The 23531-nt window shown below is 36.0% G+C and overlaps 2 protein-coding genes across 3 annotated transcripts in view; one reads left to right on the top strand and one right to left on the bottom strand.

The window, feature by feature from the left end:
• The window catches only part of Ddc (aromatic-L-amino-acid decarboxylase), a 20760-nt gene extending 6000 nt beyond the window's left edge, over positions 1–14760 (top strand). For both annotated transcript variants that reach the window (XM_076421549.1, XM_076421550.1), the window contains exons 2-11: positions 516–605; positions 1354–1474; positions 2651–2764; positions 3120–3239; positions 4136–4265; positions 6538–6686; positions 7150–7261; positions 7346–7554; positions 8635–8835; positions 10433–14760. In XM_076421549.1, coding sequence (XP_076277664.1) covers positions 526–605; positions 1354–1474; positions 2651–2764; positions 3120–3239; positions 4136–4265; positions 6538–6686; positions 7150–7261; positions 7346–7554; positions 8635–8835; positions 10433–10639 — 1443 coding nt within the window. In that variant the 5' untranslated portion in view covers positions 516–525 and the 3' untranslated portion in view covers positions 10640–14760. The remainder of the gene's footprint in view (positions 1–515; positions 606–1353; positions 1475–2650; positions 2765–3119; positions 3240–4135; positions 4266–6537; positions 6687–7149; positions 7262–7345; positions 7555–8634; positions 8836–10432) is intronic.
• On the bottom strand, positions 14723–23531 carry LOC143207775 (peroxisomal N(1)-acetyl-spermine/spermidine oxidase). Its single transcript, XM_076421548.1, has 7 exons — positions 23328–23531; positions 21843–22070; positions 20441–20791; positions 19408–19599; positions 17879–18204; positions 16959–17237; positions 14723–16067 (listed from the first exon to the last, which is right to left on the bottom strand). Exons 1-7 carry the CDS (start codon positions 23393–23395, stop codon positions 15901–15903), a joined length of 1611 nt encoding a protein of 536 aa, XP_076277663.1. The 5' UTR covers positions 23396–23531; the 3' UTR covers positions 14723–15900.

Genomic DNA, 23531 nt, shown 5'->3' with positions numbered 1-23531 from the left:
TTTTTACAAATATTATTCGTACGAACATCTATAAAAACCAAGATAATTAACAATCGTCGAATGTGATTCCCGCGTTCGTTGAAGCAGGCGTCAAGTTATGATCTTGTTCGAGTGGTTAAGTCCTTCACAACGATTTAACCTGGATGAATGAATTTCATAGTCATTCCGAGCTACACTGAAGCAATAGGAAAGTAAACCAGAATGCTTGGTTTACTATTGATAAACGATTTATTTTGTATGTTTAATAGTTTGCTACTTTTGCGATACGAATTATAATTATTGTTACAATTTTTGAAGAATAAAAAAATGTTTATTCTTATGTCATTTTATGTTAGCGAATACAGTGTTTCATTTCGTCCGCGGCAGTCTTATCTACCGATAATTGCGCAATAATTTCCTAGATTGAAGATAAGCGACTACATTTTCATTTTAAATGCATACTTGCATAAACGATTATATTGCGTAACTGTGCAAGGGTGTTGAATGATAATTAATAGAATGTTCGATCATTGTAGGGAAGGCAAAATGGATCCAGAGAGTTTCAAGGATTTTGCCAAGGAAATGGCGGAATACATCACTAACTATCTGGAGAATATCAGGGACAGGTATATTTTTTTGTTCTTTTTATCTTTATGTATCCTGTTTTATCGACCTTCACGGTTTCTTATACATATACGTATATGTACATCTGTGTATTGAAGTGTTCAATAATATTGACTATAATACACTTCCTTAATTCACTATAACGATGCCAAAGAGTAGGGATACAACCAGAGGCGACCCTCCGGACGGAACCTTTGATGTCGATCGTTCGACTGTCCCTTTAAATTAAATTGTTAGGCACGCGGAAAATTTAAATCAACTCGGTTTGATATTCTTATTTCGTGTCAATGTCTAATAATTACAAATCTATTTAGTTTAATCTAGAACGTAGTATTTATTAACATTGGCTTTCGAAGTATTTACATTAATTCTACAAGATTGAAAAGTTCAAAAAGAAGAAATGCAATAAAATGATAACTGTAGAAAATATATTTTAAGACTAGCAAAAATCGAATTTTATAACCCACCACTGACCAATTATTAAAATTATACAGATGATTTCGTGGTAAATGATTAAATAAACATATTTAATTGCGCAGATATTATAAAATGAGTCGCACAAAGTTCAAATAAATTTAATCTTGTTATTTTTACAAGGCAACATGTACTTGTAAAGCTCAGTAAGCTTAGAGTTAAATATTGTGAACGAATATAGTAAATGAATATTAAATATAAAACTAGTTATAAAAACATGAAAAATTTCGTTCGTATATCAGTATAAACGTTAATTACGAAGTAATTAATCCATAGGAGAGTGTTGCCAACGGTAGAACCTGGATACATGAAGCCTCTCTTGCCATCAGAGGCTCCGCAAACTCCAGAAAGCTGGAAAGATATTATGGCGGACATCGAAAGAATAATAATGCCAGGTGTAAGTACGCAAATCCTATTTAAAGCACAAATACATAATAGTGGAATGTACGATTAATAGGAAAATTGTTTCCGAATGTGCGAAGTTGATTTTATTGCTACATTACACAAAAATTGTACTCAAACTAATCAATTTATCATAGAACTTCGGAACATGATAAATTAAGCGAATTAGTTATTATTAGACTGCGGATTTTATGCGTTTACGACAAAAGGGAGTAGGTGAAACATAAAACAATATGTAGGAAGATAAAAGGAATTTAGGAGTATCAATATGTCATCATCACCTTATTGAAATTGTTAAAATGAGAAACAACATTTTTATTTCTCTTCACTGCCTTCTAATTGATGCAGAAAACTTTTACTTTGCATAAAAATCCTCAGTCTGATTTTTATATGCAGAGTCGCCAGATGAGGGGAATTTGTTCAGACAGTGGATGGAATTATAAAAGTTAAATATATAACATAATACATTGTATAATGATATCAACAAACAAACGATCAATCAATGACAGACATTTTTCCAGGATGCTCCGTCATGCACACTCATTTCTTTAATTCACACAACCAATTCACTTCATACATTTTCGTCTCTCACTCATGTTTCTTTCTCATTCTCACCACACATATCCACGCATTCACCTCCTTTGTTTTTATTGAACACATATATCTTATTTACAACAAAAACAATAATTCTCATACATAATTTACTCCACCCTTGCAATAAAAACAAAATAACTTGCATGCATAATTTACTAGGCGGAAAGACAATAATTTTCATGCATTACATACTTAGCTAACAGAACAATAATTGATTTTACTCGCAGCCTTGTTTTTATTGCTAATCAATAACATTTTCTTTACATTTTTTATTAAACTCACTGCACTCAGAATTGACTCGAATTGAGGGGAAAAGATTACCCTCTCTCTCTGTCAGTACCGGATTAGTCACGTGACATTGTGACACATGCGCGACAAAGACGAAACGCGTCACGTGACCGGGCTGTGGTGGAAGCACGGGGAATAGCGTCGTAGAAGGGGAAGGTAGAGTGGGGACACAAATCTTAATCTGGCGACTCTGATTGTATGTATGTATAATAGAATGAATGCTTACAATATCGCGATGATAAAGAAAAGGAACGTGGGCGTATATTAAAATAACACTATTTGATTTTAGGTCACTCATTGGCACAGTCCGAAATTTCACGCATACTTTCCCACAGCTCAATCGTATCCAGCAATTGTTGCTGACATGCTGAGCGGCGCTATTGCTTGTATTGGATTCACGTGGGTAAGAATCAGTAACACGAATTAATGAAGTACATTTCTATTTTAAGACGTACTATTCACCGACACTCCACGTGCCGTACATTAACTTACTTTTCTTCCGATAACCTCTCAATTATTCCACGAGACTTATGTTGTTATAGTTCGTATAAAATTATATTTTCAACTTTAGTTGCAAATTAAATTATTAACCATACCGTGACTAGTCAAATGACCGTTTCACAGTTTTTATGTTATAATTAGACTGCGGATCTTCATGCAGGCTACAAAAGCCCTCCTTTTTAAATTAATTTTTGCTCGGCATAGTAAGTGTTGTGAGGCTCTAATTTATTATGCGGTTGCTTAATATTTACTTACAGATGGCGAGCCCTGCGTGCACCGAACTAGAAGTACTTATGTTAGACTGGTTGGGAAAAATGTTAGATCTGCCTAAAGAATTCTTGGCTTGCAGTGGCGGTAAAGGAGGCGGTGTTATTCAGGTACTACTGTTTTAAACATCCATGAAAATCGATAATTACCGGACTTTCAATTTGTGTGCAAAATAAAAAATATTTCTCAAATTGTCTCTGAGAATCTTAATGAATTCGAAATAATACAACAGTATTTTTAGATTGTTTAAAATAATTTTTACAGTTTTGCACTTGGCAATCTGCAATTTAATCGTTACTTTTCCACTCAGGTCTTGATAAACTCATAGAAATATTTATGACGTTATTTCTAATTAAAACGTGAAAATAAATTACGTACTGTCATATTAAAAGTGTTTAGACTCCGTTTACAATTCGGACTTTGATTATTGTGCAAAAATGATAGAAAAGAGAAAATTTTTCACTAAAGCGTACTGGCATGTTAGTGCATTGTAAATAGAATGAAATGGACGCGATAAATGCTTTGTTTGCGCGCATTGTTCGATAACAATGCCGCATGAAAACGTTCTGATGACGTCGATGGACGTTTTCGACCCTTAACAAATAAAAAAAAAATCGATTCGCAGTTTTGATATCCTGTGTGGTCAAAATAAGAGCAAAAGGTTTTAGAAGTTCATTTAGACATCAGTTTGGCGCACTTTATACGCTCTGAACTATTATTCAAGAGTAGGATCAATCGTTTAGGTAAAGCACGAACGATAAACAGGGTCGCAATAAGGGGGTGCGAAGAGGGCGCTGATAGCGCCGATATTTATTACTTTCCTTTTAATTTCCATTCTTGGTGGAAGTTAACCTTGCTTTTTTAAGTTTTTTATGATGAATATCTGATAAAAAATTTGTATTTTTTTGGCATGGGGCGGAAGCTTACCTTACTGCAACCCTGACGATAAACTTGGTAATGTATTGTTACACGCAAATTTGATTTGCGAATTAATTTCTGTTCACAGGGAACTGCGAGCGAAGCTACTCTGGTTGCGCTTCTCGGTGCCAAGGCCAGGAAAATCAGGCAGATCAAGGAACATCATCCCGATTGGACTGACAACGAAATTGTGGGAAAACTAGTCGCTTATGGTTCCTGTAAGTAAAATTCTATTGGAGTACACACTATAAATCTGTGCGTCTATACATTGAACCAAGATACAGTAGATTCCCGTATCAGATAATATTAGAAATATCATTTCAAATTATTCAAATTATTTATTTTCTTATATATATTATTTCAAATAACATGTTATCTAATTTTATCATTATTTGAGATAATTGTGACATTGCTCTTATAAATTATATATGGTATTCCGATTATCAGTTTTGGGTAACGGTTTATATAGATATCCTTTGTTCAATATTATTTTAAAGGTTATTTCTTTTAACAAATTTGAAACAAAAAAGATAACGAAATAATACAGTGTTTAAAATTCCAATTATTTCAAATCGGTCAATATTATTTTTATTTTCAAACAACAGTATTTAAAGTAATTCTGCGAAATAAATTATTTCGAATAGTTATTTCGTATTTTTGTTTCAAATAAAATCTATTATAACTTTAATTTTAATAACGCGATCAAAAAACTGTTTCAAAAGACTGTATACAGGGTCAGTCCGGAAAGTAATGCGACCACATTTTTTTTTTAAATCTATTGAATATATGAGTACAAACCTTTAAAATTCTTCGAAGTAGGATCCTTGGGTGTCGACACATTTTTTCCAGCGCGATTTCCATGCTTCTTCGTATGCTCCCTGGAAGACATTATCTGGAGCCTCTTGTAGTACCCTCGTCGCAGCCTCGACGAGTACTTGTTTTCATCATTTTGAATATACCCTTAACTATGTTCCAGTACATTTAGTTTAGTTTATTTTCAACGATGAGTCGAATTTCAAATAAATGTTTTCGTCGTTGGAAGAACTATCGATGACGAAATGATTAGCTTGACGAGAAACTCGAGCACGTGCCTAACCGTGATTCTCCATAAACAAGATTAACGATGACGTTGTCCGGTGCTCTTTAACATTTGACAAAGGTACGCGAACCGGGGGTGGAGTGACAGGGCGAGTACGAGGTTGCAGCACTTCATCAGCCAGCACTTTGTCACCATGGCAACGCGTAATAACCACTCGAGTTATTCCAACCCGACCACCCTCGCGCCATCCAAACTCACTCTCTTCGGTAGTCCGAGCTCTCCTGTTATTACCATTTCTCTCGAACGGCTACGTCGAATCGTAGAAAGTTACCGATGCACAAAAGGGTTTCACCATTTCCCTCAATAACTTCCCATCTCGTCCACTGCGCCGCTGGAATCGTAAAAACCAGGACTAAATTCATAAATTTCTTAAGATACATCTTTATCTTATTGTTAGACCATATACAGTGCTGTTCACTTGAATAGCCTCGAATAATCCAAATTTCTTCCAAAATTTTTGAGTAATGTGACATAAACAAATTTCTTGTTTTTTATTTTAATAATATTTATTATATGTATAACTCAAGTTCGGAATGTGCATATAAGATTAAATTATAAACAAAAAACAACAAAATTCGTTTAACATCCACCTTCACGTGAATAGCCTCGTCTCGAAAAGTAATTAATTTATACCTCGATATTTATTTTATTAATATTTAGTATATTTGCCGTACTTATTTATTATTTTAAAAATTCGACGTGGAAGCGAATGTTGAAGGGAATGTAATTACGATTGTTGATTTGTGGACCATGCTGTCTTTATGCTGTTGATAAGGTCCCGCGCGATTTTCATACTGCTCACCATCTGCGTAAACTTGTCTGGAAAGCCATCCCCATACATTCTTTATGATATTTATGTCAAGAGACAATGCTAGCCAAGTGAGAACTTCGATGTTATTGCTGTGGAGCAAATCTTTCATAAGACGTGCGGAATGTATTGGACGAAATCTGTCGTCCCATGCGACCGAGATTTTTCTTTATCGAAAATTCACATTAACGGATAATCATCCTTCGGAGAGCGATTGCAGTCCTCCATTATTCTTTAGGAATTGAAAGTCGAATGGAGCTATTATCGAGACTTGCGGGCTCTGCTATTTCCCATGGGGGATTTAGAATAATGAATCAATACGTGCACAAGACCTCCGAACAATGCAAAAATTAGAACAGTTGATGGAGAAATAAAGTCTTCAGATCTTCGGAAATGGAGCACAGACTTTTGTAATCATCCAATAATAATAATGTGATCGCGTTAATCCCTTGCCGTATTAGAACCACAGGATCTAAGAAACAGCACGGACCCGAAGGTTTTTCTTAGATCAAGGTTATACTGTACTCATAAGTAAATTATCCTTCATTTAGGAGGATTCATTTACGATTTCTTTAATATTCAGGTCAAGCTCATAGTTCCGTAGAACGAGCCGGACTTCTTGGAGGAGTGAAGTTCCGACTCCTAGATGTAGACTCAAAATACAAACTTCGCGGCGACACGCTCGCAGAAGCCATCCGAAAGGACAAAGAGCAGGGACTAATCCCATTTTACGTAAGTTCGTCGTTCAATTTTAGTTAACCTAAATAATATCGTTAAACTGAACAATCAACAATTAGTGTTTCTTGTATAAAATACTAAAATATTATGAATTGTCATACGGTATTGTTACATTACATTATTATAATTTAGGATGTGGTATACACAAACTAACTAAAATGTACTACATCGTTTATGAAGAATGATTAGGATCTATTAACTGGAATGCAATACAAAAAGCAGTATAAATGTGTCGTTTAATGCAAAAGTGGTCTAAGTCAGGCCTGACCAACCCAAATGGTCCTATTTAATATTTTGTGTATACATACAACGAGAAACAAAAGTTTCAATAGAAATATAACAGTGCGGGCCGCGTGTTGGCCAGGCCTGCATGTACATATACTATTTCATTCCATTCGTTGAGTTTTCTGTTTTTACCATTATTTGTTCGATTTAATTAAATATTTCGATTTTACAGGCTGTCGCGACTCTAGGAACAACTTGCTCGTGCGCGTTCGATCGCCTCGATGAAATGGGCGTCGTTGCGAATCGCGAGAACGTCTGGTTACACGTCGACGCGGCTTATGCTGGTGAAGTAATCGAGTTTCACTAATTTTTTTTTTTACGAATTCTCTTTAACCACACGTTCATACTTAAATCTTTCTGTTCTTCAGGCTCCGCTTTCATTTGTCCGGAATTTCGATACTTAATGAACGGTATCGAGTTAGCCGACTCCTTCAACTTCAATCCGCACAAGTGGATGCTGGTTAACTTTGATTGCTCAACGATGTGGTTGAAAGATCCGACTTACGTAATCAACGCCTTCAACGTTGATCCGCTGTACCTGAAACATGATATGCAAGGATCTGCTCCTGATTACAGGGTAATTTTGCTTGCTGTTTTTGATATAACTAATCACGTTTTTTTCAAAACGGCAGTGTAATATTTACTATACAGTGTGTTTCGCACAAAACTGGGCACTGAAATGATTTTCTTTAGCAGTAATTGCACTGAGAAATGTATAATTTAAACCGGGGGTGGCCAATCTGTGGCGCATTCGACAAACGTGGCTCATTGGATGACTACAAGTGACGCATTGCATCCTTGCGCCTACTTACTCGTTGGAAGTTTTCATCATTCATGTTTTCTTCGTGTTTCCAACACCGTTCACAGTTCAATTCTCGAAATTTTTCGACAGTTTACAATTACAGTAATTCTTCTATAGTCGCAACGTATCTGCCGAATATTACAAATTATTACTCGATTAATATTAATAATATTAATAATTACTCGAATTGATTGATTTGATTAATATTAATAATTACTCGAAAAATATGCATTTTGGGCACCGGACGTATCTAGATCTGACATTTAGCAATCACAATTGACCGCTTCTGAACTTCTCATTGCAATGTTGAAGCGCCATTTTGTATTCTCGTAACCTTGCAATTGCATATACGTGTATGCGGATTTAGCGTTGTGTGCGTGTGCCCGCACACTCTTGCACGGCCGCGCCGGCACCCTTAATTGAAGATATTAAATATGTATATTCTGGAAATTAATAGAAAATGTTTTCAAAATTCGAATTGTTAAACCAATTAATTGAATATCTACAATGGGAAGATTATGCGATCAGAATTAGTTAGGATTAGGGAGTGACATTGAAATGGTAAAAAAATTTTTCTCGAGTCGCCAAAAGTCCTTCTGACAATCATCATTTTAGTCAAAAAAGAACCTATTTCCAAAATTTCATCCAATTCTGACGATGGACGTAAACGGAAACTTCGTAAAAATCCGCTGTTTAGTAATGGGATTTCAAGTTGCAATAACATTTCTCGTACAATCGCAGCTACAGAAGACAGTTAGATGTATTATTGTATATTTCATGTTTGGTAACAACAGTAGAACTAGTAGAAGAATAAGTAGAAAAGTTATTAATTATATATTTTGTAATGTATTCTAGCATTGGCAAATTCCACTAGGACGCCGGTTTAGAGCGCTGAAACTGTGGTTCGTTTTGAGGATATATGGCGTGGAGAATCTGCAACAATATATCAGAAATCATGTCGCTCAAGCTCATGAATTCGAAGCTCTGGTCCTCTCAGATTCTCGTTTCGAAATTATAGCCGATGTAGTACTGGGTCTAGTTTGCTTCAGATTAAAGGTAAATTACGCCAATAATTATGAAAATCATAACTATTATTTTCTTAAACGCTGAAATACAGTCATTCAGAAAGTTGCATCCTAATTTTAACGTGATTGTGAAATTCGCTAAAAATTATTCTGGTAATAGCACGAAATAATCTTAGGTTCACAATAACACTGTCCAACACCAAAGTTCCCTAATTACTGTTGGGTCCTTCGTATAGAGTTTTCTGCGCTGATTCCGAGTCTGTCCTTAATTTTTCTCCTATACGCACAGTTTTTAAGGAACATGCCTTTGAAAAAAAAACCATATTTTTCAACTTTAAACAAATATTGTGATGTTATTATAAATGATATTGAATTGTTCTTTGCAGCAAAAGATTCTGTAGACTTTCCCGAATACAGTGATATCCAATATTAATACATTATGAATGTTTAAACATGTTTCAACAATCGTTAAAGATGGAGAGACACCACTTTTGCGCCAATTTTTGAAGATATTTTTGAATTTATCTCAAAAAATAGGGGTCCAGCGGAAAATCGAACTATATCACCCGATAGAGCAGACTTTTATGTTGAGAAACCACCCTTTTAAGTTTGCATCTATGACGTTTTTTTCGAACCACAAAGGAAAATATTTTCACCCGGCATGAGTTGGCCAATTTATGTTGAGATCACGCTAGTGGTGAGTTTCTCAAGAAAAAAGGGTGGTTTCTCAAGATAAAAGTCTGCTGTATCGCAAGGTATAGTTCGATTTTCCGCTGAACCCTTATTTTTTGAGATAAATTGAAAAATATCCTCAAAAATTGGTGCAAAAGTGGTGTCTCTCCGTCTTTAATGGTTGTTTAAACACGTTTAAACATTCAGAATGTATTAGTATTAGATATCACTGTATTCGGGAAAGTCTACAGAATCGTTTGCTGCAAGGAACAATTCAATATCTTTTATAATACCATCACAATATTTGTTTAAAGTTGAAAAATATGTTTTCTTTTCAAAGTCATGTTTCTCGAGAACTGTTCGTCTAGGAGAAAAATTAAGGGCAGATTCGGAATCAGCACATAAAACTCTATAAGTACCACCATCACAATGTAATTGTGAAACAAATTTGGTGTTGGACAGTGTTATTAAACGATACTTTAACTTACTTTTGGCTTTGGCACACCACATTTTGTATATTTAGTATAGAAAGATCAATATCTTGATAAATCTTCAGATCACTGTGATAATCGTGATAAGTTTTGTTTTCAACATTACCATTAAATATGTAATCAACTTGTTTATGTTTATAAGTGAATAAATATTACTATTATCGTGATTTCATTATTGAAAATATGAGTATTAACTTACTTTTGTTATCCACTGTATTCTATTTTCGAAATTGTATATCTTATTTAAAATACTATTTTCTTTAAGCAAAATAAAATCTAAAATAGTAAATAGTATTCGAAATATTTGTGTCGCCAAGAAATGCCCACCTCTGGGTACAATACTGGTAAAAAGATTTTATTTCCGCTGCCTAATCATCAGACTTGAATAGTTTGATTGAATAATCTTTGTCAGGAATGGTATTGAAATTTCCCTCGAATTTAAACTATCTTTTAAATTGTCTACAGGGCTCGAATGACATAAACGAGACTTTGCTGAAGAGAATCAACGGAGCAGGAAACATCCATCTAGTGCCATCCAAGATAAACGACACGTACTTCCTGCGGTTCGCAATTTGCTCGCGATACAGTGAAAGTAAGGACATTCAAAGTTCCTGGCAGGAAATAAAGCGCAGAGCCGACGAAGTCCTCGAAGAGCAATCAGTTTCTAAGTGATGGCGGGCTCAGATAGCTCGAGGTTGCAGATCCTTAGCTCCAGTAGCTTGCAATCAATCCTAGCTTATAGTTGTTCCGTATTTTAGTGATCTCGAAAGAACGAGTGGATGATTGAGAAGCGAGGACCTGTCTGATGTATTTCATAAGTAGACTGCGGAAGTTTATGTAATTTGGAATTTTTCGAAAGTATTTTTAAGAATGGGGAACCAAAGAAAATATGTTTTTCAGTGGTAGTAGCCTTTGCAGATCTGAGATACATCAAAATTTGACTAAATCCTGTCGAAGGATATAATCTGGCATTTTCTGAAAATTTTCAGAAGCCATATAAATGCATAAAGATTCGCAGTCTGTTCATAAATTATACATGAATGAAGAGTGCGAATATTAATTATTTATGACCCGAGAAAAGAAGCGTTATTGAATAGAATATATATAGTTGCCTAAACTTATGCTTTAAGTGTAATGAGAATATTATTTGTTAACATTAACCTTCATGGAGCAATTCTCCTCTACCTATTTATCAATCCACTTCTTCGAGAATAAGGTTGGAAACTGCTGGAAAAATTGAATGTAGATGAGACGTCTATAACTCTGGGTCAACAAGGACCCAACTCTCGGAATCCGAGGATTAAACACGAATAATTGCGTTAATTTTATAATTGCTACTCGTTTTGATAATACGAATATTCTTTAAAGAATCATGACAATCTAAATGGATGAATGAAAATTGACAAATTGTTATGCGCGACAATCGATATAGAAAATTATTATTCGCGATTGTTAATGTATTTGCGGATAACGCTCAGAAAGGAAACATATGCGGAATATTTCATTGTTTACATCAGTTGTATTAGCCAAGGATTTAATAAGACTGTTTAAAGATATTCGTATTACGAAAACTTCATGAAGGAAGTTGATAAAAAAAGTGTCTGTTTCATTTTGGAAATATGTTAGACAGGTCACGTGAACGTAACAAGCCAAAGATCGTTCTTCGAATCCCGTTTCAAATTGATGAACATGTAGCTCATGTCAACGTGTCGCCTTGTGCCACTTTTCCCTACATTCTAATTTTCTTGGCTACCGTCGCTTTCTTAGATCACCTTGAATGGCATAACAGGCAGCGTGCATCTCTTGCAACTACAGGGTGTCCCACAATTCCTGAACATCCCGGAAATGGGAGGTTCCTGAGACCATTTGAAGCGACATTTTCCTTTGCAAAAATGTTATCCGCGGCTTTGTTTAGGAGTTATTAACGAAAAACACGAACCAATCACAGCGCGACCTAGACGCGAGTTGACAGTCGGCCCGGCCGGCGCACAGTGGGACCTTTCGTCCAAATCGGAGACAAAATCAAAGAACTTTCGAGAGAAATGAGGTAGAGCGATGAAATTTTTTTTAAATTAAAGCTGAAACTTTGCAGAATATGGGAAAAATGGGGAGATTATGGTAAGAACGTTTTTTAACGTTGTGAGAAAATTCGTTAAACTTGCACAATTTCAAGAAAATTGTGGTTTCTGCGTTACCACGGGCGGAAAAAATTTTTTTAAATTTTTGCTGTATATCATTTCCCGTAGATTTTTTCGCACTGATTTCAAATCTGGTCTCAAAATTTGTCTACGACCTCGGGATATTGCAAAATCGATTTCTTGAAATTCTACATGTTTAACGAATTTTCTCAAGATTAAAAACCGTTCGTACAGTAACCTCCCTATTTTTCCCATATTCTGCAAAGTTTCAGCTTTAATTTAAAAAAAATTTCATCGCTCTACCTCATTTCTATCGAAAGTGCTTTGATTTTGTCTCCGATTTGGACGAAACGTCCCACTGTGCGGCGCGCCAACTGTCGATTGAATGAAGCCAGAAAAGAAAATATTTTTATAGGCGCATACGGTTTCTTCAAACATGCGCTTGAATTTATCTTGAAAACTAGGAATGCTTAGCATGGCCGACTTTAAGACATTCTACAACAAAGTGAATGTGGATTTTGAACAGATCCATCCTTGAAACGTTTTAATTTACTCTCCTACTAGTCAAAAATATAAAAAATTTGGTTTTTTAACACATTACCGGCCGGTGATTATTGCATAATTTTGAAAAACAGCAATTTTCATTGTGAACTAACAAGTCACCCTCAATAACGTCATCTAATACTTTCATTAAAGATTGCAATGTAAAAGAACATTTCTATGCTTTCTTTTGGTATAGGTAAAGTGTTAAGAAACTTGAAAATATGGGGTTTTTTGCCGCTCTCAGACCACTGGGAGCCGTGGTCTACGGTCTTGTGGAGGACGTTGGAGTGTGCGCATGGCGGTGGAATAGGATAGTGGAACGGGAAAAGAAGGAGAGAAAAATGAGGTTTCTACCTCATCTCTGGCGACACTGCATACAATGCTTAAATGTTTAGTAATCGATTAGATACCAACATATTTAATTATGTAAATTTTTAATGGCGACTCTGAGTCACCACTCGAGTGCTAACGGTTAAACAATTAAATATGGTAGTGTGAAATTTGTTAGGAATGTATTTATTACCAATAGTTAAATTGTACCTAGCGTCTTGTATAAATAGTTACATACATAGTTATTTTTATGTAACATATCTTCATTTGCTCTCTATTATTCTAATTAGATATATATATATATATATATATATAAATTTCTACTTCCACATTCGAAGAAAAAAATCAAATAAAATTTTGCATCGCTAATTAAAAGGCTATTAAATTGACAACAAACAAATTTTGTTGATCATTATTAAACGCTTTTACTTTTCTGTATTTCCGACAAGTATTACAGAAAATTCACAGTCTAATTGCTTTTTACACGTTCCATAATTTTGGATTATACAAACGTTTAAGATTATTATAGATTTGATTATAAATTTATCAATCTTGTAAGTATCGTAACTTCGTCTTACTAATATGTAATGATATTTTTAATTTGTTACTTTTATAATTCACATTTTTGTAAAGTCCAAATAGCACACGACGTCTTTAAAAAGTACCGTTTTCCAACACAAAACGTTCAGAAGACGTTCGTAGGACATTCGAGACATCTTTAAGACGGTTGAATGTTCAACTGCAGACGTCCTAAAGACGTCTTGACGTCTTTGTGCTATCTGGCAGTCTATGTGTACATAAACGTATATTCGAACGGAATTATTTTCGTAATGAAGATTGATTTTTCAAATAGCATCAATTATAAAATATGGAAGATTGATGAAATGTTATAATTCAGAAGAGAAAATATTAACCGTGTAAAAATTATGATTTTATCCATTCGAGAGAGACGATTTAAATTTTGAATTCTCTAGACATCCATGCAAATTTTGATAAGCTGATTTGTAAAAACAGGAATGAAAAGAAACTTGGCTGTTTTGATTAGAGATAATCTGATTGTACGCGTTCACTTTTGCTATAAATACTTAAGACACACAGGCTGCATTTTAGATAGGGACAAGTGCATCATGGCAATAAAAAATGTTAAATATAAACGATGTGAAAGAACGTACTATTTTTTGCTCGTTCAAATGAATCGTACTGCTTCGATTACATTTACGGTATATTTGATGTAAAGTAGTGCTGCAACTGGGACAATAAATAGATCTAGAATTACTTTGCGCGGTTTGGTCTATCGAACGAGTAAACGTTCTTAAAAATGCTTTTATAATAAACACTTGTAAATCGCTTCGTATGCACTGGTTATGATCATGCACTGTTGTTTGTACAAGTACGTCACCTGCTCGGGGCAATTGGACTTTTGAACAGAAAATGTTGTATTCGTAGATAAGTATTGTGGTTCAAAATAAATTATGCAAGAAAAACAGTTACTTTTAACAGTGTAGAATAAGAACGTTTCCTCGATGAAGTAACACGAATTGCTGTTAAACGGGACCAACGGAAAGTAATAAATGAAAATGTAACCCGTATGTACGTGCCTGTTATATCGATGTGCGGAAGTTTATTTGAACATGCTCATTTGATTTCTTGCCAAAACTTGCAGATTACAGCGAATATACATATATATGTGAATTGTCCTAACTGTTGAAAATGTTTCTGAAAATATCTGCGTCGTTATATTGTCAACGTGGATCATATCAAATAAAGTATCTATTAAATTTACTTTGATACTTGCCCATAAACTTCATTTCCTACTGCGCATGATAGATGTTTTCATTTTTATCTATATAAAATATGCCATATTATTAAAATCCAGTGCAAGCGTACATGTCCAAATTAATAGTTGTTTATACAACTATTCGAACTAATCGAAAAAATATTCGCAGCCAGTTCTCTCCGAAACCGATTTTAAAACTAGGGTTGAATCGAAGAAAGCATCAATCAAACATCACATACCGATTCAGGGTTATTGTGTTTATTGGTTTAATTGACGATGAAAGTTTCGGGCGCAAGGAAGGACATCGCAATCCGTGTTTAAATACATGCTGTCCTTTTCTACGTTTGGCGTCCTGTGTACTTTCGGCGCGGTCGGCGCGGTAGACGCAGCTATAAAGAAAATAGTATCCTTATACGATTTCTCTCCCTGCTCGAAACTGGCGATGGGAAACAATTCGCGACTTTACTGTAGTGCGCCTTTTACATTGTGTTTAGACGCGCGATCTAAGGAAAGCCCTCGGGTCCGTGCTGTTCCTTAGATCGTGTGATGCTACAACAGTAAAGTCGCAATCTAAATCGATTCTCGATTCTGTGCCGAGATTCTCGGTATTGCACTGAACGTAGAAAAGGACAGCGAAGCTCGAGAGGCCTCGGTCGCCGAGAACTTTAAACATAACTAATCCAATTACAAAACTTCTTTATTTTCATGAGACTTTCGCCAACTTATTTGTGGCATTTTTCTGATCGAAATGACGCTGTTTTCGTAGATCGTACGGCTTATGCTCCCTTAGATCAATGTTTCACTATAATTTCTCAGTACGAAAATAAATACACCGATAAATCTTCAGAATATAATAAAAATCACTCTTCTTTTATTAAAACTGATAACTTGCGACAATGAAAAGTTTGTAGAGTTTCTAAATCGAAAAAAATAAGTACATATTCAAAAATGTATACTCGGTTCAATATGCCGTGATAACAAAAAATTTCATTGCCATATGATACACAGTTTGTGCAAACATTGTGACATTCGTGGACAATTAACGTACACTCTTAAACGAATGACTTTGCGGACATGTTCATATATACAGTTCTAGTCTTGTCATTGTTTAAACACTTCTACTCAATTGTTCACTGATTTAGCTTTTATCCGGATACTTTCTTCGGTGGACCGCCAAATCGTTTCGTTAATTGAATTATCCTCTCGGCTTCGCGTATGCCACTTAAACGTGCACCGTGAACTGTGCTATAGTGTCCCGGAATCGTAGCTTCACCGGCAAATAAAAGAATCGGTGGTATTGGTTCGCATGTACCTGAAGAAGAGAAAATTTTCAGGACGGTGATTAGTTGAGAAAGATGCAAATTTTTTGAAAAAATAGTTCGTTTTACTTTGATGTACATTAATGTGCAAAAGTGTTCGGCCAGAACGTAAAATTTCTTTCATACTAAAATGAATCTCTGCCAATGATACATACTTTTTGCCATGCTGTAGATTCTAATACAGTAATTCTTCTATAGTCGCAAGAAGGTTGTACACGTTGAATGCACAAAAAAAACATCCCCTTCATTGTAGTAATCTGATCTCGGCTCGGGTATACCGGTGTGAACCACTACTAATCCAATGACAAAACTTCTTCATTTTTCATTATTTCTTTGTGGGACTTTCGCCAATATATTTGTGGCATTTTTCTGATTAAAATGATACCAAACACGATATAATTTCATCTGTATTTAGTGGATCAATTGACGGTGGAAGTTTCGAGGACAAGGTAGGACAGTGTATTGGAAAGAAAGTGCGCGGTCTCTCTTTACACGCGCTGTCCTTTTTACGTTCGGCTCGGTCTTTGAAGCTCAAAAAATAGTGTCTGTCTCTTGCGACTATAGAGGATTTACTGTATTTTGTAAAACTTTATACATAAAAGAAATTGCCTGCACATTTATACTATTTAAAGTCAAGAGGACGAATTCATTTTTTCTTTGTTAAGTACTGAAATATGATACGGAAAAGAAAATTGAACATATTTTATTTTTATCATTACATGAAGTAAGTTTACGTTACAGAAAACGTAACGTAATTTTACATTTACGTTGTATGTAAATATTTTTATGCAAGTTAATTGTATTTAAAAAAAGAACTAATTCAATCGAGATGAAGAATCAGGATGACAGTGAGCAAATTCACTGTGCGCTGTTAGCAATAGTACCTGGTAAAGGACTAGCTAGATCACATTGATGGCCGACAGTACTTTCTAGACCCATGTAGCTGTATGCACCGGCAAAGTATTGATCCATGCACCATTTGCTTCTAAGAAGATTAGCTGGATATGGCAACGTAGGATCACCGGTGAATTGTCGAAGAACTCTTGTTATTGACTCCACGACCTCTTCGTCGGAGCACAATTCCATATCGGCAGCCTCACGGCCGCAAATCCATGCGCACAGTACGTGCTGAGAAGTCGTCATCTCTTCGATATTCGAAACTCCTGAAATGTATTAGATCAGTGGTGAGTTGACGGCGGATCTTTAAATTTGCAAAGTTTCAGCTTTCATTTTAACAAAATTTCATCGCTCTATCTCATTTCTATCGAAAGTTCTTTGATTTTGACACAGATTTCGTCGGTTTGGTATTCCTCGTCCTCCTTCATAATACGTAACGCTATTTTATAAACAATTACGGATTACATTATAATTCAATTATAAAGTATTTTATAATTGTACTCCAATTGCAATTACGAATTACACTGTAATTTAATTGGATGAAGATCTGAAATATAAATTACAATATGACTGAATTACGATGTAATTCAATTACTTTGTAATTATAATTCCTGGAGTAATTCAATTGTAATTCTGCACAACTCTGCTTTTTAATCGTACTTTCTAACACATTTAAATTTATTTCTTTGAGCATGTATCTTTAAAAAATGGCTACAAATTTGTATAGACACATTTTCATGGCATAATAAAGCTGGTGTTAAATGAATTACTCCGATTTTGAAATATGTATGTATACTAGCTAGCATTCGAATACTTTAGTAAGCTACTGCGAGTGAAAATTTACTGACTATGAGTGTTTTACACTTCGTCGCGGTGATTGTTGCGGTAAAAAAGAAAGTGGTCGAACCTTTCACCCAGTCACATCTATCAGCGAGTTCGTCAGCTGACCAAGCCAGTTTGATGCCACCTTCTTTCCAGACCCAGAACGGCCTGGCATACTCCAAGAATATTTTGTTTACGTAGCCGTATCCCAATTTACATATGGCGTCGACTTTCTCCGCTGGTAAGGCCGGACAGAACAGTTTGTCATGTTGATTTTTCAAAACGCCAAGGGACACGGTGACAATAATATAATCGGCGGGAAATTCTTCTCCGTCGCAACACTTCACCACTGCACGGGGACAAGAATCACTTATGGCACCCCACCGTATGCAACTCACCGGCTTGCAATACCTGTTGCAAGAAATAACGAGTCAATTTCACAATTCACGTGACTATACCTTGTCCAACGAGACAAGGCAGCTAATGGAAACATAGCCGCGCGAGTGCGACAGAGTTGACGTTACCCTTCTCAAGGAAGCAGCAAATGATGCATGCTGATTAGTGATCAGACCGATACCAAATCAATACTATCGATACCAATCCGCAAGTTATGATGCCGTATTGAATTGGCATCAAAAGTAAAGTATCAAAAAACATTGATACCCATTTGATACTTCTACGTAAGTACCGATACCCGTTTGATACTTTACGAAAGATTCGATACCATTTTGATACTTCTCGAAAGTATCGATTACACTGTCTAACAAATTTCAACTTTTTTTATGTTCCCTAATTACTGTTGGGTCCTTCTTATAGAGTTTTTTGCGCTGATTCCGAATCTGTTCTTAATTTTTCTCCTATACGCACAGTTTTTGAGGAACATGCCTTTGAAAAAAAAACATATTTTTCAACTTTAAACAAATATTGTCATGTTATTAGAAAAGATATTGAATTGTTCTTTGCAGCAAAAGATTCTGTAGACTTTCCCGAATACAGTGATATCCAATATCAATACATTATGATTGTTTAAACATGTTTAAACAATGATTAAACCACTTTTGCACCAATGTTCGAGGATATAGAAATACAGTAATTTCTCGAGAAATGAGAAATAACCAATTATAAAATTTCTCGAGAAATTCTCGAGAAAGAATTCTCCAGAAGGAACACTAGTATACAGGATGTTCCCTCTAATGCGACGCACCATTTTTCACTAACCGGCTTGATCGAGAGACAAACAGCCCGGACAAATTAAGGCCCGATGGATAATTGAGACCCGAGTTACATAGTTAAAATGTATATTATATTCCAAAATAAATGTTGTATTTTTTTAAATTTATTTCCCCTCATAATATAATCATATTTAAACGCATATTTGTTTATAATCAGGATCCGGTTAATCGAGGTTCTAGTGTATCTGACAAAAAAAAAGTTTACAACAAGAGTGGCAGGGTATGGAGTGTACAATAGATATCAGTAAAAAATGTGATATCTGACATCACTGTTCTGCAAAGAATGTAGCATTTCCGCTAGAAGTGATGTTTGGCAGACCTGGGGACGCGACAGTTACAGAGATACTACTGTAATCAGTATTTGTCATGGGTATTAACTAACTTGAGGGAACAACTTGGTAAATCCCGTAGAAGAGGAGCTAAGACCCCAACGTATCCAAGGGGCACTCTGACATTACCACCAGGGATCTCGATGTAACTGCCAAATTGATCAGCCGAAACGAGAGACAGATCATCACCACAACGGCATCTCATACAGTTCGTCATCCCATACATCACTCTGGCTGCATCATATCTGGAGATACGGAAACATCAACGGTATCGCAGAAAAACAGCGATATCGTTTCATTAAAAGCGCAGTGATGTAACGTGTCAGCTAGAGTAGAGAAAATTATTACGACCGTAAACCTAATTGCAATATCACTTTTTTTATTCTTCATTTCTAAGCTCATTCAACTTCTTCATTATATGCTACTTTAAAAGAGGGACTGGAGAGAGTACAAACGAAATACATTAAATAGTGCCTGAGATAGGACAACGCCAGACTACATGGTACTGGGGGAAACCATAAGAGAGAAGGTGCGAGAGAACTCGGAACGACGCATAGTGGGACCTTTCGTCCAAATCGGAGACAAAATCAAAGAACTTTCGATAGAAATGAGGTAGAGCGATGAAATTGTTTTTAAATTAAAGCTGAAACTTTGCAGAATATGGGAAAAATAGGGAGATTATGGTACGAACGTTTTTTAACCTTGAGAAAATTCGTTCAGGCAAGATTAGATTCGCTCTCAGTGCGACCGACCTCCCCTCTATAACGAGGCCAAGGTTTGGTCTGGATTTGGCCTCCATTTGTAATAGAATATTGGCACGAATCTCTGTTGACAAGTACCGAGCCTAATGCGGAAACAGGCGGGTTGGTATTTGCTTGCAATGTTTGCTGCCAAATTCATACCAAATCGAGACCAAATTGCTTACTGGCTGTATTAGGTTGACTTGACGAAATACTGAGAATAAGAAATAATGAATATGAAGATATTGTAATCGGGTCGCGTTAGACATTAGAAACTCAAGCTGAGCTTCAGAGCTACGTTGACATCACTGCTGATAAAGTTTGCAGTTGACCTGGGCAACTGTACCGTTGCTCCTCCGGGAAATTGTGGAGCTCCTGTTGTATTCTGACGCCCATGAAGTTCAGCAACGTACCGTGGGTGCGGCCACAGCCTAGCGAGAAAAGGGTTGCCGCCTGTTGCTCGATTTGCCGAAAGGTGTGATAAGCCGTGATGCTGACAGGGAGATCGATAGCCCGGCCATCGCTCGTGCAAAAAAGACCACGACTCGGATCAGGCCTGAAGATAGGTGGCTTCAGAAGACCTTCTTGAGCAGCCAGAGTGAACACGGGATTCGCTACGCATCCACCCTCGATCCAGGTGGCTCCCATTTCCGCCACCACGTCGCCCAACCAACATGAATGAATTCGTCCTCCTGGTCTGCAAGAAAGATTCATTGTCGATATTCTCGAATTCATTCGAAAATCAAAAATCTACGAAGCCAGTTTGCCAGAGAAAATGCAATTAGCCGGCAGATCCTACGAGTTACAGAACATGCACACAAATACACATGTTATACATTCATTTTACACAATCAAATCGTAACAATTTTTAAAAATTTTGCAGGGTGATCACGTTACATTCAGTTACATATGAAGTTTCACCTTGAGCGGTGGGAACATGGACGAATTTTCGTCGATCCAACACAACGCAATACTTTGAAAATTTTCGGTGAAACTGCGTCGGACCAACACATTGACCATTCATTCGCTAATAACTTGGTAAATAGGCCTTGTACAGACTAGAACATTTCGACAAACAGCGCGGCGAATCGCGCATTTCGACGAACATTCCGGCGCACAAAGAACGGCGAACGGCGATCAGAACGGATTTGTGCTATTTCCAGATTTTCTTGCGAACAACTATGGGAGCTGCAGCGGCGTATACTACACAAAGAAATACAGAAAATGTTGGCAGTTTATTGAGTGAATTAAAGTTTCAAAGTGAAATGTTCAGGTCTGTACGAAGCATTAAAGACATCAGATTCGAGATTAAATGGCTTGAATTTTTGGAGATGTTATGACATTTCGACGAACGTTTCGACGAACGGTGCCACGAACGCCGCCGCGCTTCGGCGAACATTTCTAGTCCAGTCAATGAATGCTCATAAGGGGCGTGTAGAGTGAAATGGAAGGAACACAATTTTTAACTTTGGGACTTTGTTTGGACTAGTTAGGAGGTAAACATACTAAAAGTCCCTACTCCTAGGAGGTGAGCGGAGTGCAGAGAGGCACGTAGAAGGTCCCCTTTTCTCCATAAGAAAAGTCAAAGAAAATCTACAAGAAGTCTACAAGAAAACTCTATAAGAAGGACCCTACAGTAATTAGGAAACATAAAAAAAGTTAAAATTTGTTGGACAGTGTAATTTTTATTTCGCATAAAGATCCGCTAAGATACTATTTGTGGAATATGCGCTAAGCATAAAGCATACCTATCCGTTGCCTCTAATATCGTAAAATTTTGAAGACCACATTGCACCAATCGATGCGCTGCTGAAAGACCAGCCATCCCTGCGCCGATAATCACGACCGTGGGTTCCGGCTTGCATGGATCTAACATGCAAGGATCTAGCTGACAGGACTCGAACCTAGCCAACTTTGTGCACGCTGGTATTTCTTGTTCTTTTCCTCCGCCTCCACATTTTTTTGATGAGCGAAATCTATTTTTGATAGAAATAGCACAATGTTTCATTCAAATTTTCTTCATAAATTTAACATCACAATATGTATTCACATTCCTATTTGCCCTACTTCTTCAGTAGATTCTAATTGTTCAGTCAACTGACGCCTACAAATACTCTAACGTAAAGGCAGGGAACTTCATCCCCGCCATCGCACAGTGTGTCGTCCAATGGAAAAAAGTACGAAAATCAAAGTGTAAGATTTGCAAATTTATGTATCCTATAATGTTTGTAACAAAACGTAGTTTCTAAAACTACCTTCAATTTTAACTGAATAAATCAATTTGTTATTACTAGACTGCGGATCTTTATGCAAAATAAAAAATGTTCGAATTTATTGCATGACAGGAGCCAGATAAAAATTGTGTTCTTGTTTTAATTATCCTATTAAGGTGAAACTAACACATTGATGTACTTAAATATTTTTAATACCTCCACTGTTTTTTAAATTGTATGTACCCATTTTTGTCATAAATGCATAAAATCCGCAGTATAGTTATTACAATTGCCGCTGAAAATTTATTATCAATTTACGTGCATTTTTTTAAACATGCGTCCCTCGCAAGCTATTTAGTTTCTTTAATTTGATTTTTATAAGTTGTGTTTAGTATTATAAGACCTATCAACTTTGATTCGAGTTTTAAAAAAGAATACCAAAAAGCACCCCCGTGAATTTTTTTACATTAATTGGTGGCATATTAGACTTTAATTTCGCGTTGGTTTTAATTTGTACATATTTGCACAAAATGGAGAAAATAATAAAAATCCATATGAAGATGCTTGCGCACGGCAGCTTTCTGCATAGTCTTTCGAAGAAAATGGTTTTTAAACGCATGTCATTTGATAAGTACTTATGTGTTCAATTTTATTCTTATAAATTATATATTTAGTTTTAGAATTGTTTAAATATTTACAATCTTTCAATTGTGTATTAAAGAAAGTACCAAAAGGTTTCTTTGAGATTGGGAGATTTGACTTTGGGAAGAAAGATGAAGTATCGTTCTCTAATCACAACATATGACAGAGACAGTAGTAGAGGGAGTTGCCAAACGTCAAAAACTTAACCTCCCATATTTCAACTCGAGGGGGAATACACTCGTGCATTGTATCGGAAATAGGATAGACGTTTGTTACGTGACTCGTTTACGATTTATGTACATTGATAAGAAAGTTGCAAGTAAGGTTACCTGCTGGGAACCTAAATGTCACAACACAATGTGAATTCTCGTGATCTACCTTACTAAAATACTTTGGAACCCCTGAAGCGTTAGCTTCTGCCTCGACAGTAGCATTTCATTGGGCATAAACTGGTGAATTTGTTCATCAAGATGACGATGCCTAATCTTGGTATTATTACGAATGTTCCTTGTCGGCAAACGTTGCTACGAGGTGAGCATTTTACACGCGCAAACAAACGACCATTGCCATAATGACGTTCGA

The sequence above is a fragment of the Lasioglossum baleicum genome, chromosome 4 (assembly GCF_051020765.1).
Source record: "Lasioglossum baleicum chromosome 4, iyLasBale1, whole genome shotgun sequence".
In the NCBI taxonomy this organism is placed as follows: Eukaryota; Metazoa; Arthropoda; class Insecta; order Hymenoptera; family Halictidae; genus Lasioglossum; species Lasioglossum baleicum.
The sequence above is the reverse complement of the archived record's forward strand: the minus strand, read 5'-3'. Positions and strand labels throughout refer to the sequence as shown.